The 26,236-nt window shown below is 37.0% G+C and overlaps 13 protein-coding genes across 13 annotated transcripts; 3 read left to right on the top strand and 10 right to left on the bottom strand.

Annotated features, from left to right (window-relative positions):
• Positions 1-16: 16 nt before the first annotated feature.
• Positions 17-523, top strand: RHIMIDRAFT_232520 (uncharacterized protein; the record flags this gene model as incomplete). The annotated part of the gene is made up of 1 exon (XM_023607759.1): positions 17-523. One exon carries the CDS (start codon positions 17-19, stop codon positions 521-523), a length of 507 nt encoding a protein of 168 aa, XP_023470791.1.
• A 1,836-nt stretch (positions 524-2,359) lies between these two features.
• Positions 2,360-3,405, top strand: RHIMIDRAFT_232519 (uncharacterized protein; the record flags this gene model as incomplete). Its single annotated transcript, XM_023607758.1, has 2 exons — positions 2,360-3,223; positions 3,295-3,405. 2 exons carry the CDS (start codon positions 2,360-2,362, stop codon positions 3,403-3,405), a joined length of 975 nt encoding a protein of 324 aa, XP_023470790.1.
• An 89-nt stretch (positions 3,406-3,494) lies between these two features.
• Positions 3,495-4,397, bottom strand: RHIMIDRAFT_2922 (UBC-like protein). The gene is made up of 3 exons (XM_023613876.1): positions 4,200-4,397; positions 4,103-4,153; positions 3,495-4,045 (listed from the first exon to the last, which is right to left on the bottom strand). The coding sequence occupies exons 1-3, from the start codon at positions 4,256-4,258 to the stop codon at positions 3,691-3,693; spliced, it is 465 nt and encodes a 154-aa protein (XP_023470789.1). The 5' UTR covers positions 4,259-4,397; the 3' UTR covers positions 3,495-3,690.
• A 48-nt stretch (positions 4,398-4,445) lies between these two features.
• Positions 4,446-5,583, bottom strand: RHIMIDRAFT_196454 (alpha/beta-hydrolase; the record flags this gene model as incomplete). The annotated part of the gene is made up of 6 exons (XM_023606132.1): positions 4,446-4,522; positions 4,573-4,758; positions 4,809-5,079; positions 5,132-5,219; positions 5,277-5,423; positions 5,477-5,583. The coding sequence occupies 6 exons, from the start codon at positions 5,581-5,583 to the stop codon at positions 4,446-4,448; spliced, it is 876 nt and encodes a 291-aa protein (XP_023470788.1).
• Positions 5,584-7,436: 1,853 nt separating this feature from the next.
• On the top strand, positions 7,437-9,478 carry RHIMIDRAFT_252937 (glycerol kinase). Its single transcript, XM_023610984.1, has 3 exons — positions 7,437-7,732; positions 7,781-9,288; positions 9,345-9,478. Exons 1-2 carry the CDS (start codon positions 7,495-7,497, stop codon positions 9,064-9,066), a joined length of 1,524 nt encoding a protein of 507 aa, XP_023470786.1. The 5' UTR covers positions 7,437-7,494; the 3' UTR covers positions 9,067-9,288; positions 9,345-9,478.
• Positions 9,061-9,461, bottom strand: RHIMIDRAFT_196173 (uncharacterized protein; the record flags this gene model as incomplete). Its single annotated transcript, XM_023606100.1, has 2 exons — positions 9,061-9,288; positions 9,345-9,461. The coding sequence occupies 2 exons, from the start codon at positions 9,459-9,461 to the stop codon at positions 9,061-9,063; spliced, it is 345 nt and encodes a 114-aa protein (XP_023470787.1).
• Positions 9,479-9,515: 37 nt separating the features above from the next.
• RHIMIDRAFT_288057 (vesicular-fusion protein SEC18) lies at positions 9,516-12,324 on the bottom strand. Its single transcript, XM_023613530.1, has 4 exons — positions 11,811-12,324; positions 11,534-11,759; positions 11,234-11,481; positions 9,516-11,170 (listed from the first exon to the last, which is right to left on the bottom strand). Exons 1-4 carry the CDS (start codon positions 11,987-11,989, stop codon positions 9,562-9,564), a joined length of 2,262 nt encoding a protein of 753 aa, XP_023470785.1. The 5' UTR covers positions 11,990-12,324; the 3' UTR covers positions 9,516-9,561.
• A 258-nt stretch (positions 12,325-12,582) lies between these two features.
• On the bottom strand, positions 12,583-13,912 carry RHIMIDRAFT_232514 (uncharacterized protein; the record flags this gene model as incomplete). Its single annotated transcript, XM_023607757.1, has 2 exons — positions 12,583-13,568; positions 13,621-13,912. The coding sequence occupies 2 exons, from the start codon at positions 13,910-13,912 to the stop codon at positions 12,583-12,585; spliced, it is 1,278 nt and encodes a 425-aa protein (XP_023470784.1).
• Positions 13,913-15,059: 1,147 nt separating this feature from the next.
• RHIMIDRAFT_232513 (uncharacterized protein) lies at positions 15,060-15,563 on the bottom strand (the record flags this gene model as incomplete). The annotated part of the gene is made up of 2 exons (XM_023607756.1): positions 15,060-15,287; positions 15,336-15,563. 2 exons carry the CDS (start codon positions 15,561-15,563, stop codon positions 15,060-15,062), a joined length of 456 nt encoding a protein of 151 aa, XP_023470783.1.
• Positions 15,564-15,614: 51 nt separating this feature from the next.
• On the bottom strand, positions 15,615-16,089 carry RHIMIDRAFT_232512 (DNAJ heat shock N-terminal domain-containing protein; the record flags this gene model as incomplete). The annotated part of the gene is made up of 2 exons (XM_023607755.1): positions 15,615-15,947; positions 16,003-16,089. 2 exons carry the CDS (start codon positions 16,087-16,089, stop codon positions 15,615-15,617), a joined length of 420 nt encoding a protein of 139 aa, XP_023470782.1.
• A 116-nt stretch (positions 16,090-16,205) lies between these two features.
• RHIMIDRAFT_196816 (ClpP/crotonase) lies at positions 16,206-17,773 on the bottom strand (the record flags this gene model as incomplete). The annotated part of the gene is made up of 5 exons (XM_023606153.1): positions 16,206-16,818; positions 16,868-17,047; positions 17,122-17,314; positions 17,362-17,487; positions 17,545-17,773. The coding sequence occupies 5 exons, from the start codon at positions 17,771-17,773 to the stop codon at positions 16,206-16,208; spliced, it is 1,341 nt and encodes a 446-aa protein (XP_023470781.1).
• A 395-nt stretch (positions 17,774-18,168) lies between these two features.
• On the bottom strand, positions 18,169-19,394 carry RHIMIDRAFT_243196 (uncharacterized protein; the record flags this gene model as incomplete). The annotated part of the gene is made up of 6 exons (XM_023609912.1): positions 18,169-18,193; positions 18,235-18,325; positions 18,363-18,798; positions 18,850-19,118; positions 19,172-19,222; positions 19,334-19,394. 6 exons carry the CDS (start codon positions 19,392-19,394, stop codon positions 18,169-18,171), a joined length of 933 nt encoding a protein of 310 aa, XP_023470780.1.
• Positions 19,395-20,696: 1,302 nt separating this feature from the next.
• On the bottom strand, positions 20,697-21,677 carry RHIMIDRAFT_288052 (uncharacterized protein; the record flags this gene model as incomplete). Its single annotated transcript, XM_023613529.1, has 3 exons — positions 20,697-21,028; positions 21,279-21,505; positions 21,610-21,677. The coding sequence occupies 3 exons, from the start codon at positions 21,675-21,677 to the stop codon at positions 20,697-20,699; spliced, it is 627 nt and encodes a 208-aa protein (XP_023470779.1).
• Positions 21,678-26,236: the final 4,559 nt, after the last annotated feature.

Here is a 26,236-nt window from a genome sequence, read left to right as displayed (position 1 = left end):
TTCAAACAATCAAAAAATGCAATCCTCTTTCATGTACATCCTCTTTACTCTCTTGGCTCTTGCCGTGGTCTCTCTCCAAGCTTTGCCTCTCAACAAACGCGGTTATTCCATTCAACTTCGCTCTGGTACTGAATTCTGTTCCTTTGTTCCTCCTCACGCAGGAGATGATGTCGGAGGCACCGAAAACGACGGTATTCCCATGTGTACTTCATCTAACCTTGGTGGCCAACAATTCCCTGCTGGCTTCATTCAATCCGCTCATTACCTTAGTACCTCCAACTATGTTCAAGTCACTGGTCGCATTGATCGTACCAAATACAGCTTGAAGAGCTCTGATGGTGGAGGACAATACGATAACAAGGATATCAGTGGCGTCACTTGTAATGGCTACAAGTACTTTGTCAACTTGATTGAACCTGATGCTAACCAGTTCTGTATCCGTTGTTGCAAGAGTCAATCTGACTGTCGCTTGAGTATCTCAACTGCTGGTTGTGAAACTATTGTTCCAGGCAACTACAGTTAAATGCTTGTTTCTAGTTCTATTTCTTCATGTGTATTATTAGCATTCATTCAATAAATATGTTGTATATTTTTGTCTAAAAATAACTCGGTGCATTGACCAACTCTTTGTGTTTCTCTCCAAAAAGGGAAGATCGCATATCACTGCTTAAAAAAGAAAATAAAAAAACTTTATTCGTCATTTTGTCCCAATAAAAAAAAATGACTGACTGATGACTTCATTTTAGGTATTCATAAGTTCCTATTTTGCTGATGATTTACAAAAGAGTCATAGTTATTCACTAAGAGTCGACTGTTTTTTTTTTTTGTGACATTCAGCCCAATTCGGTAAAAGAAACATACATGCCAAGCATTCCTTTTCTTTAGGAGCATATATAAAAACGATACCAGATATTTTTAAAAAAAATACCATGGGCTTAGCCTAATGATACTTATAGGCGTTCAATATACGTTTAAAGGCAAGAAGTACATGAAATCTTGTGGCCATTGTCTATAATTAGTTCCTTCGGCTGTTTATACCTATGCTATGCCCATGATTATTAATTAAAGTCTATGATATCATGTAACTTTTGATACTTACCTGAAGCAATCTTGTTTTTCGTCTGGACTTGTGCGAAGGTCAGCGTAATCAGTGATTACCATACGAATGCCGCTTACCGACATAATTATATATTCTATCGTGTCTTTTTTTTTTTTTTGTTAAAAAAAAGAAATCGAACTGCATATTGCATCGTTTTACCTGCCTTGGCAATTCCCTCGTATGTTGTTGATCTGATAGGCATCTTTCTTGCCACAGTCACGGCCATCTATAGGATCATCTGCATTTGTACCTGAAACTTACAGATACATGCTCACAAACACACTTGGCCTTTTTAGCTTTTGTATTTGCAAGTTGAGTGACTTCTCCGCAGCAGATCTTTGTTAACTTTCTTGCTGTCGCCAGTTGCTGTGACCCTTTTGAACTGTCACTCGCACTTATTTCCGGAGCCCTTTGATATTTGAAATGTCGTTCCAAGTAAAATCTAAACTATTATAATTAAACAGAATCCCCCGTTAATATTTTTCTTGCCTATTGATCCCTCTTTGATGATATTGAATGTTCTTCCTCTTATTCTTTTTCTTTGTCAATCACCCCAAGAACCGTCTTTACATATCCAATCGTTTAATTGGCTGCAACTAAATAATACGTTACCTAGGAGTAAGCTCAAAAATGCCTTGCCTCTGTTGTAAATTTTTGGTTAGTGATCACAGAACACAGACTCAGGAAGACATGACAAGTTTTGTCAGGTCTATCACTTGCTCTTCTTGATTAAAGTACTAAGGTTAATGTGAACTACTGTTTGGTAGTATATTTAAAATAAAGAGCGCCTGATATTGTTGTATTCAATGTTACAGTTGTTATTAAAGACGCGTAATTGTTTATAGGAGGGAATTTTTAGGTTGTCATGTGAATGTTGTTCTCATCTACAAGATTTTATAAAGTATTATAACAGCTTATCAAAACGCGTTGGATACTTTAAAAGAATCGTTAATACACACAAACTCTTGTTTCAAAGGTAAAGTTTAGCTTTTTGAAGTTATATTAAGGACACGCATAATTCTTTTTGGTGAAACGTAGAGCTAAGAAATAGGATAAAAGATATTGTTATTTAAAAGCCACTGTCAGCCGTATCTATGACAGCCAGAGTGTTCGGAGTCGATTTGACTAATTGAATTCGTTAAATACTAAAACAGAACAATGTCAATGTTTATGTTTAAAAATAAAGCTTGTGTTCAAAGGGAGCATAAAAAAGGGGAGACACCAGTCACTTACAAGACCTTTTTTTTTCTTTATTTCATAATGAGCAATGAACAGCAACAGCATCACCACCATAGTCGACTCTTTTATTTCCTAACTGATCCTTCTAAATTATCTTCACTTATTAATCCAAGTCAATCTGGCAATGTTCACCAACATCCTCTTCCATTACCATCACTTCCTACAACTACTACACCCATAGCTGTAGCAGCTGTACAAGACTGCTGTAACCAATGTTGCAGGACAATACCAATAGAACAACAACAACAACAATCTATACCAACAGAACCAATACAATGCAAATGGTCTAGTTGCTTACAAAGCTTCACTCAACCTGAAGACTTGGCTCCTCATTTATTTAAAGATCATGTCAATAAGAATCGTAAAAAACAATTGAAATGCTACTGGGAATCTTGCTCAGAGACAGTAGAAGACCTACTAAAACATCTCACCAGTCAACATCTAATGGGTCTATGGCTTGCTTGTCGATGGATTAACTGCAACAGACGATTCGAGGGCTTCAACACACTGACGAACCATGTCTCTGAGGATCATGTGGGCTCAGGCAAAAGTGAGTACCAGTGTTATTGGATGTCATGTGACAGACAAGGCAAGGTCTTCACGCAACGCCAAAAGATCATGCGGCACATCCAGACACACACGGGAGCCAAACCCTATCAGTGCCAAGTCTGCCAGAAACGATTTTCAGAGTCAAACGTGATGATGCAGCATATGCGCACTCATACAGGCGAAAAGCCATATCGATGTCAAGATTGCAATAAGCAGTTTACCGTATCTGCTTCATTAACCATTCATAAAAGAGTTCATACAGGAGAGAAGCCGTTTGCTTGTAAATATCAGAATTGTAATAGACGGTTTATTGAAAGCAGTAATTTAACCAAACATGTAAGGAAAAGAAAAAAAAAAGATTGCATTAACTCCTTTATTGATATATATTGTAAATATATATTTGATAGATGAGAGTTCATACAGGAGAAAGACCTTTTAAATGTACTGTAAAATTATGTGAAAAGGCATTTTCAAGGTCTGACCAAGTAACTCGACATTTAAAGACACACAAGAGTTGATTAAGCACTGGTTGACCTTGCAATGATTTTTGAAAGAATTAAATAAAGGAATACCACTAGTACAAATATCCAGCGTTTTCCCTGACTCACAGCTGTGTGAGTTAGATTATGTTGTTGTTGTTGCTGTTGTTCGATATTATTTGTTTGTATTGAGGTGGGTTCTTTTATACGTTTAATTAAGGTATTATCTGTCGTTGATGAATTATTTAAATCTACTGTACATAGTTCTGGAAATACTTCTGCAAATATAGAATGAGCTCATATGCTCTCTCTTCTCCTTTTCAATCATGTTAATTTACCTCTAAACTTGTAATGGTTCAGGTTCCATAAATGGGATCTAGCAGCATATATTCTCTTTTCTGCTGTACTTGTCTTTATGCTACCCGTCGTTGCTTCATCGCCAACCATAAAACTTAGTAATCCATTTAATATGGTAGCTACAGACCAACTAGGATTCCATAAGCTAGGATGAAAATCACTCATCGTTAGACAGAGTCTTGTGTCAGGTTGGAAACGTCCAGAAGGTGTAGTCATACGAATAGAAGGCGGTTTGAATGGGTATTCAGCAGGAAAGTTTAATCTACCATAATATTCTCCTCCTGCGTAGGGTGAATCAGGTGGGCCTCGGATAACATAATGCCTTTGAATCATACTATTAGATTTTTTTCTCTTTCATCCATACTGTTTTCTATCTTACCATTCCAGGATGTTATTCTCTAATGGCTTTGCTGTGATAAATGGTGGGGGACTAAAGGTAGCTTAGTAAAAGGTAATAAAAGCTATATTTTTCATACTTTTTCTGAATTGCCATGTATTCTTTTGTTAAGCGTTTGTATGCACTTTTTGTTGCCATTTTATGTAAAGGGAAAAGAAAGAGGAAAAAAAAAAAGGAAAAATCACTAATAAAAATGAGGAGATGATGAAGTAAGAAGTCACGTGCTTCTGGATATTGAGTGATAAATGATTGGGTAACCTTCTTTCTATTAAACACAAAAGCAATGGCATTGTCGCTCTCTTTTTTCTTTCTTTCTTTATTTAAATTAATTGCATCTATTTGTAATCCATTCAATGTAGTACTTGATCACTTGGTCTCTATGAGGCAAAGATTCATTATGCACTATGATCATTTTTATCAGTACAAGTCACAATAACCGAATTTAAACTTACATTCATGATAAAGAGACTTCCAAGACTTCATTTCTTTATCCTTGCTGGCGGTTAATTCATAAGCCTTGACACATGCTATATGTGAGTTGATGTTATCTTCGTCACCATGGGAATATAAAATAGGACAATTGATTAATTTTGCTCTTGTCTTTAAAATATCTGATCCTGCATCAATCATGCTCTTCACTATATAAATTCACTATTAGATTGATAACCAATCTACAACATCATCTTACAAGTAGCCAAGGTAGCATAATCATGCACTAAAGGATCTTCTTTAAATCTTTTTACTTCATCTTGATCATGAGACATGCCACTGGCGTCAAGGTCGGCTCTGATCACAAAGTGAGGAAGCAGATTAGAAATCATACGGAGACCATAGTACTTGAGAGCAGGTATAGGCATAGATAATTCGATAAGAGGAGATGCTGCAATGGCACCTGTCACTAGTTTAACTCCTTGGTATTTATCACCTCTTGAAAGGTAATTAAGGATGAGGCCACCGCCCTTTTTTTGGTGGGTGAGTAAATGAAAATGATCACACGGAGAAAGAGCTTACCATACTGTGTCCCATTAAAAAGAGAGGAAGATTATCACGTTTCGTCTTCAAGACAGCATCATCTATGTCTTGCAATAGTGTATCATAGCTACGGGACAATGCTGAGTATATTCTCTTTCCATAGCAATTACTCTATTTAATTTACCCCTGGTTGTTACCAAACTGTCCGGATTTCTTGCCGGTCTCTCCCCATCCTCGTTGATCATAACCATAACATTCAATACCGCTACTAGCAAAAGAAGCAAGTACTCTGTCATGTCTACCAACGTGTTCACCAAATCCATGAACCATCCTGAGTGTTATCACGATTAAATTTCACGTAATCAGAAACAAATATTTATTTACACCAAGGTAGCAATAGGATTAGGCGTAGTAGCCTTCCATATCTTTGTATAAATCTCGTTTCCATCCTTATGACGGATCCACTCTTCAATGACAGTGACTTGGCTCATGTTTTGAAAATAAAGTTGTGTGAAAAAAAGAAAAAAAAAAGTAAAAGCCAAAAAAAAAAGTGTATTTATATTTACTATCGTGAGTTTAGAATTTAGTGTCGCTTTTCCAAATCGAGTGGTAGCCGAAGTGAGAAACGAAGATGTTGCCTTGCCTGCAAAAAGTAAGAGCATGCAATTCAGTAGTTTTACCTTCAAGACGAGCACTAACTATCTCTAAAGGCGTTACATAAAAAAGAAGCGTATTTTTTTTTATTGATTGATATCAAAAGCAGGGCACTCTCGGTAAATTCATTAATCAACTTCGGCAAGTGTGTGTGAATTCATTTTCATTAAAGATTCTACAATGCATAATTATTCCGTTTTAGACATGTCGCTCAACTCTAAATAACTCTACTATTCTGCTTAATGTCCTATAGTTAATATTAAAAGATAACAGCTACAAGATGACTGATAAAGAAAAGTTTATCTTAAGGATAACACGCTAATTTAGCATTCTTTATAAAATTTACCATTTTTTATGTTGCATTTTCTTTTATTTTTGTGTAATGAGAATAGGTAAGCTATTTTATACCAACTTGGATTGATTAAACTTAAAGCAGGCTTTAATCGATTAATCAAAAAAGATGCATAGTTGACTTAATAGATCTGCTATATCATCGTTATATAAATAAAGAATGAATTAGATCGAAGCGATCATTTTATGAATAAAAATATTAAGATTTAACAGCATATAATACATGAGGATAGAGTTGCTAAGCATTGAGTGCTTCAATACGTCCTGTGCCAAGATGCGACTTTAAGTAGTATTAACCTTTAAATATACCATACTAGTAACTAGATGAATGCCAATTTTCTCATTGTTTAAGTACTATATGTGATAGTCTTTAAAGTGCCCAAATACACAGATTTTTTTATCACATGTCTAAAACTTTGTATCACTGAACATTGTGGAGACGCTGTGTGTAACTCATCAAGATGCTATTTGTACAATCTCATTAGTAAGCTTAACTATGCGATATAAACAACTATTATTATTATTTAACGATCATTTGATAAACTGTTCTTCTGTTGGGCTTGTGCATCTTTTTGTTTATTGTTGTACAGCAGCGGTTTCAATCTACAGGCCTCCTATTATCCACAGTACAAGGATGCGTTTCATAACTAATCTCTTGTTCATAATGGTTTTTGTACAACTGATTCTAATGCTCTTTTGTGTTGACAGTCATTGTTCTCGTACTCTTCTTTAGTTACCCCATCTCTATATAAACTTGATCTTTTTGAGCATAATTTAGTGCCTTGAAGCAAACTGAAATCCATGCTCTTTTCATTTGGAAACATATCCTTTATTATATATCCCTACCGCTGCCATTCATAATTAGCATTGGTAACATGCTGTAAAAAGTCATCTATGCATGTTTGTGAAACAATAACTAAAACCTCTGTCTACGGCTAAATAATTTAACCCAGCTAAAAGTCTATCAAGATTTTACTTCAACTTGGATGACATACAGTGAAAATGATTTAGATATTATAAGAATGTCGATCTTGACACTTTGTGAATTCAACTATGAGACACCAACAGTCAAGCGGATGTCTGCTCTTTCTCTCTCTCTCTTTTCCAAATCTATGCGTATACATTCTCTTTCTCTCTTAATAAATCTACCTCGATTAACAAGATACAAAAGAGCAAAAAGAAAGACATGTAGATTTGCAGTGATAGTGGCCGAGAGTCAACTTTAGGCTTAACTTATTCTAGTCCGTCTCTCATTGCATTTTAAGTACAGCACTATGTGCGGGGGGCAATCATCTAATTTGGTCAGATAAAAAAAAGTCCATGATATCATGATTAGGCCTCTTTTTTCTTTTTCTTTTTTCTTACTTTACATATACACGCATATATATATATTATAGATGGCTCGAAAGCGAGAATTTATAGGCGCCGTAGATCAAGGAACGACCTCATCTAGATTTTTGATATTCGATAACGATGGAAAACTGATTACGTTTCATCAACTCGAACTACCTCAAACACAACCACAGCCAGGATGGATCGAGCATGACCCACTAGACATATTGGATACCGTAGTGAAATGCATAGACCAGACGATTCATCGCTTTGAGCTTATGGGGTACGACGTGAAGGACATCAAAGGTAAGCTCCTCATATTATATATACTCATACTGATATTGGACAAACAAGGCATTGGCGTCACCAACCAGAGAGAAACTGCAGTAGCATGGAATAAAAAGACAGGCGAACCGATTAGAAACACGATTGTTTGGTCTGATGTGAGAACGGACGATATAGTACATGCGCTCAAGGAGCGACCGGATTCAAAGATAGTCAAGGAACTCTCGGGTCTCGACATCACTTCATACTTCACCGCTGTTAAATACAAGTGGATGCTGGAAAATGACGAAGAGGTGAAAAAAGCGGTAAAAGAGGGCGTGGCTTGTTTCGGCACAGTCGACAGCTGGCTTATCTTTAAACTGACAGGTGGTACGGCTCATGTGACAGATGTCACGAACGCCAGTCGTACACTGCTCATGAATCTCAAGACGCTTTCTTGGGATCCACTGTTGCTCGAGTTCTTTGATGTTCCTGAAGGTCTGCTGCCCAAACTGTGTTCATCATCAGAAATATATGGAGAAATGAAAGAAGGTCCGCTCAAGGGTATACCTATCGCCGGTTGCCTAGGTGATCAACAAGCAGCCCTTTTGGGACAAAAGTGCTTTGATCGTGGAGAGGCAAAATGTACATTTGGTACTGGTGCCTTCATGTTGTTCAACACAGGAAAGGAGCCTGTTGTCTCTACACACGGCCTTATCACCACAGTCGCATTCCAACTAGGCAAAGACGCGTATTATGCCCTAGAGGGTTCCATGGCCGTCGCCGGTTCTTCGCTTCGATGGTTGCGTGATAATTTAAGATTGATCAACTCCATGGAGGAGGTGAGTGAACTGGCCGAGCATGTGCCAGATACAGGAGGAGTCTATTTTGTAACTGCATTCTCTGGTCTGTTTGCTCCCTATTGGCGAGACGATGCACGAGGAACCATGATCGGTTTGACTACATACACTACCAAATACCACTTGGCGCGTGCAACACTTGAAAGCATGTCATTCCAGTCGAGAGCCATTCTGGAGAGTATGAACCAAGATGCTGGAGTTCCACTCAAGGTGCTTAAAGTGGATGGTGGTGTTTCCAACTCGAACGTGGCGATGCAGATTCAGGCGGATCTCTTGGGTATTCAAGTAGAGCGACCGGCCATGCGAGAAACGACGGCACTTGGTGCGGCTATTGCAGCAGGTCTCGCTGTAGGTGTCTGGAAATCAGTGCATGACCTCGATAATGTAAATGTAGACAATGTCAGTCGGTTTGAACCTCATTTAGCACAAGATCAACGAGAAGAGAGATATGAAGTTTGGAAGAAGGCAGTAGAGACCTCTCTCCACTGGAAGGACGATGTAGAAGAACTATAAAAATAAACTTTCTTTTATTACTCTTGTCTTTTCTATCACACATTTTCCTAATTTGTATCTTTCAGACTCCTTTGGAGTCTTAATGTACTTCCATCCAATCTTTGTTTGGCATATTCGGCACGAGATATCTGCAACTGTGTGGATGCCAGTCATCAGTTGTCGATCTTCATCTTTACCAGTCATTATATTAATCATGTTCTCTACTAAATATGCAGCCCCGTACTTTTTTTTAAAAAAAAGGTTAGCATTCATGTTTGAAGGTACTGCTTTGACTTTACTCTGCCTTGGAATGCCTTTGATATCACATCTTGGTGACTGACAAGTTGTGAGTGGCAAATTACGCATGAATAGTAGACATTTACTGTATCAAAATAACCAGGATGACTTTTTGTCATAAAGAAGAAAGGAGAAAAAATAATAATAATAAAAAAAAAAGAACAAAGAAAAGAATGGGAGCTAAAATATTTATTGCATACAAAAATGCCCTTTTTTCCCTTAATGAAGTGCTAAAATAGCACTCACAAATTTTCCAACCTTATCTTCATCTTGTCGAGCCATTTCAATAATCATCAGCAGTTTCTTGATACCAATGGCTATTCTGTCCTCGATACTTGACTGTCGAAGATAAGACATGGCTTGATTATGTTCTGCTTCCGTGAAGAGGTCGACTGTCTGTAATACAATTTCTATACCTTCTATAGTGCTAATAGGTGGTATGTAGATCTCATTTGAAAATTCAGGTATCATGCCCATTTCATCCAAGATATGACGCTGTGAAGTAGTTGCGAGAATCAACAGACGACGATCCTTTGGTGGCTTCTTTTTCAGCAAGACCAATAAGGCTTGCAAGACACCATTTGAGAAACGTGGTCCAATAGGCACATAGTCAAGTAGTCGTTCGATGCCATCAATTACAATCACACTTACAGGTGATTTATATGAATCGTTGAATATCTTATTGATTTCATTTACTTTTGCAGACTCTGTCATTCCAACCATGGTTTCAGGAGAGATAAGTTTAATAAAGGGGAACTCACTCTTCATTGCGATTGTGGCTGCCAGGGCTGTCTTGCCACTACCAGCGGGACCTGAGAGCAAGACACTGACTAAGGGTGTACGACTCGATTGACGCACTTGTTCGACATAGAGTCGTCCATCAGCCAAGATTTGCTCAATAGCAGGTGTGTACACAATAATTGAGTTTTGAACACATTGCTTCAGTTCAGCTTCAGATACACCAAAGGATGGTTGTACTTCTTTTAGAGCATTCAAAAAGTCTTCCATACCAATCTTCATGTTTTCCATATCCGTTGAAATACCAGCCATTGTGCCCACCTTGATATGTCTGTTGAAAGCATACGAAGAGGCGGCCTTGACCACACCAGAGATTTCGGCACCACTGTAGTTCTTTGTAAGTTCTGCCAATTGCTCGAGGGATACATCAGGTTCGAGAACCTCATTTTCTCTCATTTTAGATGTATGAATCTTCAAAATCTGAAGACGACCTGCTTCATCAGGTAAACCAATTTCCATGTGCACTTCCAAACGACCAGGACGCAAAAGGGCTTCATCGATCATATCTTTTCTGTTCGTCATACCAATAATCAAAATGTTGTTGAGTTGTTCGACACCGTCCATCTTGGCCAAGAGTTGATTCACAACAGAGTCGCCTACACCCGTATCACCACTTCGCATACCACGTGCTTTACAGATGGCATCTAACTCATCAAAGATGATGATATGTAGGCCGGATTCTTCTCCCTTTTGCCTATATTCTTCTTCAGCATCAGCAAATAACTTGCGTACATTCTCTTCACTTTGACCCACAAATTTAGAAAGCACTTCAGGACCACTCACCACCTTGGGTTCCTTGGCGTTCAACATTTTACCGATTTGACGTGCCATCAATGTTTTACCTGTACCAGGAGGACCATAAAGGAGAATACCCTTGACATGCTGCACGCCGAGTTTCTCGACAAGTGCAGGAGGAAAGATACGAGATGCAAAGGCACGACGAAAGATAGCATTGAACTCATCATCTAAACCACCAATACCAAGATCTTCAAACTTGAAATCAGGCTTAATCAAGGCTTTAGGCTTCATACTATAACCAAAAAAAAAGGGGGAGATGAGCTTTGCGTGTTGTCATAATATTTCTGTCACTTACGCTTTTTTCTTTGATTCCTTCAAATTGACAAATGATCCCTCTGCCTTGGCAAATTCAAGTCTGGTATCACGCGTCAAGATACCACGTACTGCATCTGTCGTCTTTCTCTCCTGGTGAGGATCAATCTCCCCTTTCCTTAACATATTGAGATCAACTACATCTAAATCTGTCACTGTCGCTCTAAATTTGACCCCGCAGTATTCGAAAACAAAGTACTGCCCTCTATTGTATATTTGTCCGTGAAAGTTCTATGGATAAGTTAATATCATTTTGTTTTTGTTTAGTTTTCCCCCCTCTTACGATGGTGAAGGCTTGAACAAGATCTTCTTCCTTGTATTCTGTTGCCATTCTATTGCTCTTTGAATAAAATTCGATATCGAGTTTCATATAGGCAAGTTTGATGTCCAGACCATCTCCGTGAATTTCAATAGGCTCTACTGATACTTTATCGCCTAGAGAGAAACTAGCCCAACGACGATGATTTCCATTGATGCCAATTTGACCTTTCTGCATATTTCTGTCTGGTCTGTTTTTTGGTTATTTATGTTCTTTTTTTCTCTCTACATTGTCTTGTTACCTGATTGTAAAAGCAAATTCACCATTGACAAGAACATGGTGAATACGAGGATCAAGAACACCAGGAGCAACATAAGCATAATTAGTAAGTGCAGCAGCATCGCTTGGACACTGAGCTACTTCTAAATAACCTCCCTGGTCCTTTTCAGAGTGATGATTGTCGTAACGATAATAGTCCATTGCCGTTTAAGCAAAGTAATAAAAAAGGAAAGGCAAATTCATGTTTAATTGTGTTGAAAGGCACTCCGATGTAACCAGTGATGATTGGACAATAGGTCACACAAGCAAACAAAGGGCAGATCAGATATGAAAAACAAGAGACTACTGTTGTTGTATTAGATTTATTTAACAAAGAGTAAAGCGCCTGATGTATCTTTATAGAGAGAGAAACAGAGATAGCTCCTTTTATGGATCTGAAGGCTAACGTGGCGCTACCCTTATAAGGGGATCCGTAATTGACATCATAGCCACTGTTAGATTCAGAGTAGAATTGTGATATACGTGGTTCTTTTGGGACAATACAAGAGATAAAAGGATATGAAGACCATGATAGAAGCGCTATTGACTATAGCGTGGCTATTCCTCATGCTTTCACCGAAAAAGGAGATGACTAGAAATAATAAATCATGTCAAAAGGGAGATAGAAAGAAGATCGCGATAAGGGAGATTTAAGTTAATTGAACACTGCAAGCAGTAAAATATCTTATTTTTATTTAAAATATATTTACAAAAACAAAGAAAAAAATACATTCCGTTAACAAAAAGAAAAAGAATTAAGCCAACATACTCTGCCGTTTCAAGAAGCTCGATTTCTGTGGCATAAAGCGAAGGGATGATAAAGAAGGCGCTAGTGAAAACGAAATTCGTTTCTTTTGTGGAGACTGTTCTGTCATTGCCGATCTGTGTTGATCAATAATATCGTGCTTGTTTTTTGAGTCCAGGATGTTTCTTGCACTTGCTTTTCCGACCGTTGAGCTTTTGAATGCCATTCGATGAAGCTTACTTGATCGTGGCTCATTTAATATATCTTCCTTATCATCTAGATCTTTAAAGCCACAATGAGATGGTGCAAGATTGTCGTGTCCACGGAGACCCTTCTTGCCAACCGTAGCATAAATCGTTGTCTTGTTGTATGTATTGGGTTGGATCATTTGACATTCTCTTTCTTCATATAGATTATCCCGTTGAAGTCTGTCTAAAAATACAGAAGATGGAGAGTATGGTACAATAGTCGATTGCGGTCTAGTGTTCTTTCTAGTGATCTGTTTAGATGTCTTGGCCGTACTGTTATTATTTTTAGAATGCTCTAGTATGGCTGGTAATCCTTGTTGCTTTCTTTTGCTAAAGGTGCCCTGATGGTCCAGACAGGGCGGTTCTACCTGATCTACCTTTGCTCGGACAACGTTCGGATCGTGCGGAGAAGCGATAGGCTGTTTGAGAAGAGAAAGACGGTTGAAGGAGCTACTCAGGAAAAATCGGTGGCTCTTTGAAGATGTCGAAGCAGATGCGCGCGGCTTGGGAGCCTCAGATAGACGACTGTCTGACCTTCCTAAATGGTGAGGACTACTCTTGTTATGATGCCTAGTTTGAGTGCTGTCAGAGGGTCGCATTGCCTTTTTAAGAAAAGTGCTGAAGGAAGCTTTAGGTGCAGGAGAGGCTACGTCAAATTCCTGATTTGAGTGCAAAAGTAGGCTTTTTCGTTTGCTAGAGCTTAATGGTGTTGATATACTAGACATTCGTGGTCGTAGACATGGAAAAGCTATATACCGCCATTAGTTATAGACTCAAGAAAAATCATTTACAAATGTTACCTTCTTTCAAGGCTAAAGGTGGACCCTTTTGCTTATTAGCGTTGATCCAAGTCCTTAATTGGGTATCTGCCTCCATAAAATGTTTATATTTCTCTTGGTATAACCGAATGCGATCCTCAATCATCATAGCGCAAAGACTATCATATTTTGATGGAGAGCAAGTTGTGGATCCGTATTGCTCTTCATGAGCTCTTCTTGTAGAATATTTTATAAATGAAGTCTTCTTTTTCTTCAGGTCATCATTCACGTGATGAATTGGAGAAGCAGAGTCTTTTTTGTGTGTGTATAGCATTGTCTGTTGTTGTTTATTCTCCAAGTTATAATTGTCGTTTTAGGAAAGTAAAAGAAAAAGAAAGGAAAAGAGAAAAGTAGCTTTTACATACGTTTTTTTCTACTATATTTATAAAAACTCCTTAATCACCAAATGAATCACTCTTTGGGTCATTATCACTGTTACACTCTGTTTGCGGCCTCCTGCATAACTTTTTTTCTTTTGGGTAAAAGGTCATCTGTCCCCTACAAGACCTGATGAGGACCTTACTTGAATAGTTACCCTCTCATCTTACCTCCCCTTCCCCCTCCTCCTAAGATTAAAAGATTGACCTGTTTCAATCACATAGAACCGATCGGCTTCAAAATAAAATCTATATACACCACGCATTCTGATGTGCTATCTCCTGAGTTTAATATACTAAACCAGTATAGATGTATATACATGGAAGGAGGGAAGGGTATGGTTTATGAATCTGTTTACTGATTCTCCATTGTATGTCAATTGTTACGTTATTTTAACAATGTATAGCACCTGCATTTTATTTTCTGCCTTTGCATGTAGGACAAACCTTTGTAGTGAAAACGCCCATCTCTAGTTGCAAAACATTAAATAAAAGGTAATAGACATGAAATATAAAGACAGAAAAGAAAGAGAAGAGAAGAAGATGTTATTGAAGATATGTTTTAGAGAACAATAAATGGTCATAAACACAAAACATAAAAAAGGTGAAAAAGGCTGAATATTTATTGACAAATCCGCTTAATGAACTCACGATACTATAAAAAGGAGTAACAAGGCATCAGGCAAAATGGTAAAAGCGAGGAGGTTCTGGAATTAAGCTGTAGGATGGTTTCACGCCCGTGCACCATGTATGATTTAGAACATGCACCAGATGATTTCATACTTCTTTGTTTAAGCTGTAACATCATTACTTTAATGAATAACTTCATTTTGCAAAAAATAGCCCCTCTTTGCAGATAGCAAACAAGTTCTTTACATGAAAAGGGGAAAATAGGAGAAAGTAAAAAAAAAAAAAAAAAAGTTCTATATTTGGATTCAAAGCCATAGTATTTAATACAATTTTCCTATAACAGTAGCTTGTTTAAAAATATATTATATATGAGGAGTTTAGGTGACATATGGTTCCTTATCCAACACATGTCCTTTAAATGGCGGATGATGAAGATAGATCAGCTGCTGGATCTTGATCACTATCAGGCTTAGTGCCATACTTGGCTTTAGCACGTTTTGCTCTGCGCGCTTTTTGTTTTGCTATCTTTGCCGCCTTTTGAGCCACCTTGCTCAGTGGACCGTTCTCCAATTCGTCCAATTTTTCACGTAGTAGCTTTCGAGCTATACCTCGATTATCAGCAAGTGACCGTGATTGTTGACACTAGTCTATTTAGTATTTCATCCTTTCCTCCCCCCTTTTTTAGTTTACCTGAACTCGGATACCAGTAGGAATATGACGCAAGTCTACACAAGTCGATCGTTTATTTATACATTGGCCACCAGGACCAGAACCTTTTACAAATGTCTCAATCAAATCTTCATCTCTTAAAATGATCTTTTTCCGTTCTTGTTTAGTCGCTTTGACCGCGAACTGTCTTGTGTTTTGTAATAATGGAGTTAATCTGACAAGAGATGTAAATGTTGATAAAAGTGACATGTATATATTTTTTATGAAAGAAAAAAGCCCATGTTTATAATGTGACTTTTATCACTCTTCTTCTTCCAAGACTTCATACAACACTCGAATCTTGAGTGAACAATTGTTGCAGCCTACAATGTCAATGCCATGTTCAAGGTCTATTTCTGTGATTATGTAATCTCCAGAACAACGACATTCATAAAAGTAGCTTCTATCTTCTTCTGCATATTCCATATCATCCAAATCAATCTCGGCACCGATAGCTAAATCGTTTTTGTTTCTTTTGCTTTCAAGCTCGATATCGTATTTTTTACGGCTCTCAGCATTCCTTAGCACTTCCCATGCTTTCAAGACCTTTTGTGCTGTATAATTGTTTTCATTGGTTGATTTGTCTGGATGATGCTGTTGTTTAATCATGAGACACTCTTTCTTCATTTCTGTTGCATGTTTTTCTTACTTGTAATATTAACTGGTGAAATCTTTGTTTTATTAAGTCAAGAGAAGCAGTTTCGCTCACTCCAAGAACTTCATAGTAAGTTGTCATTATTAGATCTATAAAATGGGCGTACGTAAAAAAAAGAAAAATAAATATTCACAAAAGGGGTGGCTTTTAAGGCAATGTAATAATGTAAGCAAAGTGATGGTTTAGCGGAATATAAATCAACTCTTCCATACAACACCATCTTGCTCTGTCAGTACTTCAGCCTTGCGATCCAGTATGTCCTGTACTTTTTCTTTTACTCCCCACTTTCCTCTATGTCCACTGACAAACCATGAGATGATATCCTCCTGTGCCTTTAATCTGCCTTCGAGTTTAAACTCTGGGCCTTCCCCTGTAATCGCCAGCCGAACGTCTTCCTCGGTTGGTAATGAATATCTGGCATAAGGATAGTGTCTAAGGTCTTTTTTTGATGACAGTATTAGTTGATTGGGCGCTGGTTGATTAAAATAAAGCTGATCTATCTCTTCATCTGATATATCTCCTAATCGAGAAGGTTCCCATCGTGGCTTTCGTCTAGGTTTACTCAAAAACATAGCCTCTACACCTTCATGAAAGTCTCTAGTTACTAAAAATTTTTGAATAAGATCAAACTCCATTTTTAAACAATCGACCAGCGACATGGATCGGCCCTTTCTTAAAGCCTTTAGTGTGACCTTCAAACTTGTTGGCGATAAAGATAGTAGTTTCTGTTTGGTTTCACGCGTCCAAGCGGTTGATTTTTCTTGGTCAAGGGCGTTGATGATATCTTCTATGGTATCATGGGCAAAGCATCTAATGGAGGGTTATCATAAACATTCCATCTTTCTTTTTTTCTCCATACCTATCAATAACTTCTCTAACCTCTTTCTGAAATCCAACCTTGTTGACTGATTTTGGTTCAACAAACTTTTCCAACACTCTTTGTATGATTTCATGTTCTGAAGTCTCCAAATCAACTAATCTATCTTCTAAAGCAGGGATCCTTGAAGAAGGAATATAATGTGTTGCAATTCCAGAAAAGCTACCGAGTATAGAAAATAAAGGTTAAGAAAAAGAGCATCATCATATATATAAATTGCGCAACAATTACTTTACAACGTATCTATTCCTTCCACTCTGCTACCGGTTAATGCCAAATAAGTTCCAATTTCACCATCCAAACGAGGTAGATAAAAGCTAGAGCCTGAGCTTAGAAAGGCACCTATGCTTGTCTCTGGTAGGGCAAATATGGTTCTCTCTGTTGCTATTCTGAAAGGTCCATGTATGAATAAGCCTAAGGCTCCACCTACTTGATATGGCTATTAGATTTATTCATATAAACACAATGACGCTTACATGCATAACCGTCTAAAATAGATATGTAGGGTGTTTGAAGTGTTGCAATCATTTGCACTAGACTAAATTTATCCTGAAAAAAGTATAACGCATCTGGATCCCTTGCGTTTGCCTTTTGTAAAATGTCTATGAATAAAAGGGTTTTTAGTATGGGAATGCTGTATATAATGTATTTAACATTACCTAATATATCATCTCCTACACTAAACTTCCCTTTACCCGTACTTTTCATAATAATGACTTTAGCCAGGGTTGATACCTCCCAGGCCTTCAGTTGAGGTCCAATATTCCTTATCATGCTCAGATTTAATGCGTTTAATTTTTCAGGTCTGTTTAGCACAAACATACGAGCACCAGATAACTTTTTGTGAAGGACATGTGTCTGTGATAGGGATAAGATATGTAAGGTCATTCATTGTTTATAAATCGCTTACTTCTGGTAGCTCTTCTTCAAACTGATGCTGAAGTTCTGTTGAGATCTAGTTCTAATATAGTAAGTGGAAAAGTCCCCCTTTCTTTTTTAAAAAAGTTCTTTACATGACGATGAATGATGTATTGTGAACATCTTGTAGTCGCAGATAATTTATGTATCGACTTTGGTTTAAGGCGTATCAAATAATTCATTTTGAAAGTGAGATAAAGATAGAGAAAGAAAAAGAGAGGGGAAAAGGAAAATAAAAAAGAAAAAGAGAATGTGTGAAACGTAAAGACATCAAAGAAAGAGAGACAGTTTTATATATAAAAAAAGTCTTGCTTCTTATTGTAAAATCTCTTTTTTCCTTTATCATTTCAAGTTGCCTATTTACTCTATATGCAATCTTTAACTAAAAGACTCATGAATAGATAGTAATGTATTGTTCATTTTATACTTACCGAGGCGTTAAGAAATGTACTACCGTTATGGACAACGCATTAAACCCAGGAGCACCGTAAGTCTTTTGAAGGTCTTTTGAAGGAGGGAGGACTTTCATTGTCGTGTTTTGATTTGTAAACAAAGATACCATATATATTTAATGCACTGTTCACATCGCCATCCCACACTGTACCACAAGGTTCGCACTTGAGGACAGAGTGCACTCTTTGTTTTGGTCCAGTTTGAATAAGAGAAGTAGATTCACAAAAGGTCTTGAAGCTCTTCTTGATACTATCAGAGGCATGCTTTCTTTGGCCAGCAAAGGTGAAAAATATATTATAGAACAGATTTTGAGTGATCATAGGTAATTCTTCACCATTTTCACGAAGTTTCAAGAAATAGTAATTAGCAAAAATGGATCCAGCATATAACAATTGAGTGATATGGTCAACCACTTCTTGAATCAAGGTAACAAACTTGGAATATTTGCAAGTATTAGCCAAAGATGTCTTGGTTACAATAGTTTTCTCGACAGTATCCTTGGGCTTTGGAAGCTTTGTTTTTGATTTATTCATAGAACACACCTTGCTGGAGGAGCGAGAGTGATCGGTTCCACTATAAGAAGGACATCATACTTGTTTTTGCTCATTGCCTGTCGTCTTATTATTTTCTTTTTCCTTTTTAAGTGCTTCAGCCATATCAACCTTGTCTTGATATTTTTTGGAGCTCTTGATGGGAGCAGAAGTACAGCTAGTAGAAGGAATAGGAGCAGGTAATACATCTTGAACACACGTATCTTTATTGTCTGTAGGCATAGATACCTTGTCACCGATAACAACATTTGAAAGGCCAGGAGCAGATGTGTCTTCTTTAACAGCTTTCAAAGTAGTACGAATGTTCTTGCCTATTACAACGCTCAGTTATAAAACAGATGGAACTAATATATGTTATCTTTACCTTTTCTAAGTAACGGAGTTTCTTGAAAGTCATCATCACTTGCTTCAAAAGCTATATTTTTGAATAAATTTGTTTACATTTATGCAAACAAAGAAGGGAGCCCGCGATTGACGACTAAATGGGCCCTTAATAAATCTCATGTCAACTCTGTAGCTTACATACCTTTCCCTTTATTGCGCTTTGCCTTTGGAGATAGAGAGTCATCATCTTTCTTTCGCTTCATGTTGAAGTAAAGAAAAAAGGAAAAAGGAAAGGTAACTGCGGATAGTTTTGTCATGTTAAATTAACGATCGACAACATTGTCTTTATTAATTAATTATGTTTAAAAGTAAAATGTTTTTCGAATGAAAAGTCGCTCCACTTTTGACATACTGCACACCCTGCTATGGTTTCCAAAGTATTCATATTTATAAAAGTGATGGGATAAGAGTAATAAAATAGTACAGGAATCATTTAAACACCAGGAACAGTGATTGGAGAAGTAGTGTTAAAGAGGGAAAAGAAGAAACACAAACCCTAATGATGCCCATATGTTCCATGATGAAATATCAGTACGTAATTGGTACACACGTATACAGCATGCGTCTGGTTGATACGTTGAAAATGCTGCTCAAAATCATGTCTTCAACGGAGACTATCAATTCTAGTGCTGCTTCTCAAGGTACGAACGATGCCACGGAAGCTTTTGTCGCTATACTCAATAGGAATAACTACAGTAACTTCTTCCATTGTTGACAGGTTGCAAGTGTGTCTATCCGCCTCCTTCAATCAAATTCATTCTCATTGATGAATTGATGATAATATAAGGCGATCTGCTTTCGGCAGAGCCATTGTTATTAGATATATCCTCGCTGTTGATGCTGGAATTCTCATGGTTGCTCAATATCTCATATGCATGATGACAAATGCGTACGAAGGGATTACATTGGGCAATCACAGTTAAAAGGTTTTCTATAATCTCATTGTCCAGATTTTCATTTCATGCGATCCGAAAGGGCCTTTTCCCAAGCTGACGAACAGCTCTAGTTACCCTACATTTGATACCAGAGATTAGCCACATTACCTTTGGGCCTCGCGACAATCTATTCACCTTGGGATCTCAGGTGTCAGCACCTGATAGATTTGACAGCGCCTCTTTTTGGATAAAAGATATATCCTCAAATTTACTTTCCTCTATCCATTTTTTTATTGGAGCTCTCGTTTTCTGTTGCGTGGTTTCGTTTCTTATGCGACACTTTGTTGTATACTGAAATAACTTCGGCACCATTATCAAGATAGCATTTTGAATTTTTTCTCTTACTGGACCTGTTCGCGGACAAAGCATTGGTAAGAAACTGTTTAGGGAATAAGATCGCTTTGCTTGTTGATGATAAAAAGGTACCGGCTACCCAATTTGGGTTGCAATACTTACCATTGTTATCATCCGATTCCTCATGACTAAACAACTTTCCAAATGAAAGGAGCTGATCGCAATATGCTTGATTTGACAAAGAGGCAACAGTTTGACAAGTTCTTTTAAAGATTATCAATTGACGTATCCACATGATTCAATGTCTGCGAAAAGGCTAAATTTGTTGCTAAATGAAAGATCATAATCAAGACAGTTGACATAAAATCCGCGATCAAGAAAGTTCAAAGTGGATGTAATAGCTTGTAATCCAAATATCTGTAGGCTTTGCATACTGATGATGCGTTGTTTGGTGATTTTTCCTGACATTACAATGTCATCAATAGTACATTTGGTTTCGGCTGCAAGTTTAAACTTGTCACTGGCAACCTTTCCAAAATTAGTGAACGCTCTAGCTGATTCAACGTGACATATATCTACTACTCTTAATACTTGACACGCGATTCTTCCTGTTGCAATCAACAAAAGAATTAGCACATCAAAGAATAAATTCAATGGTTATATCCCTGACGATGACCCCTTGAACAACGTGGTGTTGTTAAGAGAGTAGAATCATAATCAGCCACAGGTAAATTCATCAAGCATGTTGATACAAGTTATGTAGTAGATTTTCAAATCATTGACTAAAATATCATTTTAGCGGGAGCTTTATAAAGAGTCCCAAAATTATTGACCTGTCTTTTTGATAATATAAAACACTTCTATCTACGTTGAAACCAATAGTGTAGGGCTTGTTGTTGTTGTTAATGCGCTTGACTGCTGTTGTGGTATCAGTAGAGGTTTCTCCCCATTTGATGTACAATTCCTTGTCATTTCCAACCATCAACTCCAAAACTTCTTCTCGTAGTTTTATCATAAAGTCAAATTCACTGACTTTCCCTGTTGGATTTGTGAATACATGTGAATGTTTTCTGTATGCATTGATTCTAAAAACGAAATGCAGTTTAGAAGTTAATATATGTTGTAATATCGTAATGATTGTATAGAGGGTTTCTTATATCTAATTAAAAATAAAAGAAGCTATACTTACACATAGCCAAGTACTCTAAAGATCCATTTATTGTTAGGGTGAGCGCTTCTCACACTCTTTAATGCCATATAATAAGCCTCTTCTTCTTCATTACTCTTGATTTGGTTTATGATATCTTTTATTTTTTCTTTGGTGCTGTTGTTGAGTTTAGGAAGATGATTTGTCTTCTTTGATCCAAAATACTCATTGAGATAGCTCTATTGGTCATTTGCGAATAACTTTTTTTGGTTCGATTCATTGTTATTGCCTAAGTCCAATCTTTCATCTATACAGAGACCACACACCGCCTGTTCCTCCTTGGGAAACGAGCTGTATCTCTGGAAAGGTCCTTTTCCATATGACTTGCATATTGTTGCAATCGATTTATCATTAAAAAATAGCAAACTGTCACCTTTGATAACATTCTACAAATAAGAAGATGTATGAGTGGATACTTTATAAGACATATCAATTTTATCTATCACGTACATAGTCCGCGTTTGCTTATGGACTATTCACTGACATTGCATTGCGTGAGCTTGATGATCTGCTTCTTTCGTATGTCTTCTTATGATCTTGTGCATAGTCTACGTTTCTTAGTCCCTTGTTGTAGTACTGTTGCTTTTCATTGTATAATAACCAGAGCTAGTCGGCCTCTTGGGTGTTCATCATCTATGTAAAGAGAAATAATATACATATTAGATAGCTGTGTTACTATATCCAAATCAGATTCAATTTAGTATCACAGGTAAGCCATAGTTTAGCTGATCTTGAATCCACTTGGTGGTTGAATCTTCAGATGTGTGGTATGTCTCGAATAAATAAAGAAGTATTAAGAGAAATGCCTGTCGATGAACCTCTATATATCCTCTTTACTGTATATTGAGACGAGAGAGAGCCCATTATTACAAACAGCGTCGTTTTATATGAAGACAGAACTATTAAGAAACCAATTTAATTATGGCAAATAATAGTTGAGCATGTTGCGTTATATGCTAATAACATATATTGCTGTCAGTCTCTTTGTGTTATTCATGCTTAGAGTATAGATTTATAGTAATCTCATACGACAATATACGTTTGGCGCTGAATTTTTAAAATAGGTTATTTCGAAAGCGAAGCAGACCTGAAGCATCACGAGCTGTACACCGATTTAGTGAAGGGTATTTGAAGGAAAGGTTAAAATCATCAGAACGCGGCGGTGCAGTAGAGCTCGTTGTTGAGTATAATCTGGTATACGGTATATCATCAGGAGTAACTTCATGTGTCACTCAACTGGCCTTCTTTTTTGGTTTATCTTCTCTTTCTTTCAGCAATAATAGATAAATTTAACTACTTACCTCAAGAAACAAACAACCAAACCTTGGCTTTGCTTCCAGAAGAGAGTCATGATAACCAGTATGAGGCTTGGTTAACGGATTGTTTTACTACTCCATATGAATTGACATGCAGTGCTCAATAGTGCAAGAGACCTGTTCCAGTTTAATGAGCATTTGATCGTCGATTCAATTCCACAAGAATGACAGAATATTTACAGTGTGTCGGACGTATATATCCGCAGCATGTGTACCCATAAGATACATTCTCTAGAGCGTGCATCGACCGTGACTTATGGCAAGTAGGAACTTAGTGCAATGGTAATCGTTTAGCAGACTTCTTTTTTAAAAAAAGGCCTCAAATGCATAAAGGGGCATGTAGCTATAGGATGCACTCTTTCTAATACATTGTATTTCTCTTAACTTGAAATTAATCTGTGTGTTCTTCATCTTGTCTTTCAAATTGTTTCTTGCATCCTGTACGTCATTTTAGTACACTGCTCATTTCTTGACCAATCGTCTCATTGGCTTACACATAGTTTGATAAACTCGGATGACTTGCCGTTATCAGGCAAGGTCCCTGAGCTATGAACATCATACGAAATTAGAAATGGTAAACAGATACACTTGTTCTTCTTTCCTTTCGCTAAGTCAGGTATGCGACAAAACAAAGGTTAAGAATATATTTACTACCTGTGAGAACAGGATGGCCATTTTTATAATCTATTTGGTGTTGCCGAAGTATGCCATACATCAAAGTCAGCTACGTTTTATACCCTATTGTCCGCCGACGTTAATCTCTATACTGCTTTGGGCGTCTTGTCCTTCTCCGGTCAGTCGGCAGATAAACATGTGCAACCTTAAACCGGACCGTCATCGGTTAATTAGAAAAGATGATAGCTTATCCTGTGTCAGCGAATGAAGATACGTTAATTTATATAAAAATAGATGTGATCTAAAAATGGGTAGAGTTGAATATGATATGCGTCAGTTAATTTCATGTGATTTTCTTGTTATTTTATACAATTTAAGCGTTAGATTATCTCATGTTTAAGAATTCAAAAGACTTTCTTTTGCCTTCAAGTTGTCTAACGTTCTAAAGAATAGCCTGCTTTGTTTCAAGCTGACTTCAAGAACAGTACATCTACGCTATTGAGAGACGAATGGAATTCAAACATTCTTAATATTCTTGTTATTGAACACTCACGAGGAATATCCATTCTTAGCATTTCCATGATGAGACCCATTATAAGAATTCCAACGATTGATAAATTATTGGTTTGACTGGGACTATGTGCTTAACAAGCTTGCAAAGCATATCTCTTAGCGTCTTTGGTAGTTTTGACCAGTCGTTCATACGCTTATCGTATGCAATGGTAACAGTATACCTTCCAACTTCACATAATCTCAGTTCTTTGTTGTCGACTTTGAACAAGGGACCGATTGACATTTATTCCAAGTGTTACTACAACACTGTCGAGTTCACCAAGCTTTCCTTGAATGCAGTTATCTCTGAAAAGCTTGTATACAAATGGATACAGTCCATGCAAAAGGCTGACCTTGGAATAATCTTCAAATTTTAATTGACTACCATTGCTAAAGTTTTCAGAATCTGCTATCAGATAAGAGAATATGCTTTTTAGCTTTATACATATTTGCAGAACTCTTTTCCTATCGGCGACTCCTTATCATATGAGTTGGTGTACTCTCATAATCTCTATGGGAACTTGTCCAAGAGCTTTGTATTGTATCAGCTGTAAAGTACCTTTTCCAGATTGCATCATCCAAATTCAGTATCATTCGAATGCACTGGATGCTCAAAAGAAGAAATCTTTACCGGATGCTTTCATTTTATTTTCTACTACAGCGCTGGTCGACAAACGTCACCTGTCTTTTTCTTGAGTATTATCGTATTCGACAATCGCCCTTTGCTTCTCCTCTCGTGAAAGACTGTAGTTTGACTTTGGAGCATTAAAAGAAGAGGAAGTTTGGCGTTCCTTGAGTGTTGCTTCAATATCGAGCCATATATCTTCTATTGGATTTAAGTCCCTGTATTGTTGTCTTTATAAAAGACGAGTAAGCTGATGCCAAGCAAAGTAGAAAGAAAAGAGCAAGACATAAAAGGAGAGCTTTATAGGAGTCAATGGCTGCTTATTTAAAATGTTGTCTTTTGATGTACTATAGACAAATAAAAAGTAGAATAAAGTATGATTTACTAGACGTGTCAATCATATATATTTTAAATACAATACGTTTCATTGTCATACGTTACCATCTGCTTTAGATAGGATAGCTCTTTAGGGTAATTTCTTCAATGAGCGTAAATTGTAGAAATGTTCTTGTTCCACTATGCTGTGAAATAACCAAATTCTTCAAATTTGCAAAGTTCAAACTATTATTAGCTTGATTAGGTATTGATGATATGGTTTTTATGCATATTGAAATCATGAATGCAAATCGCAAGTATATATTACTGGATGCATTTTATAGTAAAGAAATAAACAATGAACAAGGATTGAGAACACGTTGCATGTGTATTTTAACCTAATTTCTTGGCTGATACTCAACTTAATGCGTGCATTTCTTTTTTTCGAAATGCAATTAATAAAAACCCATGATCTTAGATTTAAAGAAACTCAAGCATCTCATTTTAGGTTACATTAATCAATTAAGAAAGGAGAAAAAGAAGCTAATTCAATGATTAAATTGGTTATTTATTAAACATAGAAAAGCGTGTATATTGAACCATGTTCCCAATTAAATAATATCAATTGGAATTGATGTTCATTGTCTATGGTAGCTCTTACTTCCACTATAGTTCGGAAGCTCTTTTATTTGGCAAGTAACGTGATTATTCTTTTTAGGCGGTCAAATAACAATACTCCGCTGCAGGTCAATCGGATATTCAAATGTATGAAGTGATGAACCTTGATTGTTGTCTTACATTTGGCGCGCGCGTGTCTATTTGTGTAGCATAACAAATTAAGTCGGTTATTTCCTTGACGACAGGCCCGCTCCTTCAATAAACCCTTTCCCCCTTTTTTTCTTTCTTCTTACGCACAATGGCCGTAAACATTCAAGCTTGAAACTTGAATTGGGGCCTGCATATTCATTCCATTGTGATAATCTTTACGCCCTCAATTTTTGCGCCATATGTTGAAAGTAAGGTTGCGTTCAAGTGAGACGGTTAAAAGTTTGGTGACTCAAAGTGGCGTCAGTAACAGCTATTTTAACAATTTATGAGGGTGCATATATTAATATAAGAGTGTCTATATTCTCAATGGATGAAAAACTCAACAGACTTATGATAACTATTAATAAACTTGTTGAAG

The sequence above is a fragment of the Rhizopus microsporus genome (genome assembly GCF_002708625.1).
Source record: "Rhizopus microsporus ATCC 52813 unplaced genomic scaffold scaffold_1, whole genome shotgun sequence".
Taxonomy (NCBI): Eukaryota; Fungi; Mucoromycota; class Mucoromycetes; order Mucorales; family Rhizopodaceae; genus Rhizopus; species Rhizopus microsporus.
The sequence above is the reverse complement of the archived record's forward strand: the minus strand, read 5'-3'. Positions and strand labels throughout refer to the sequence as shown.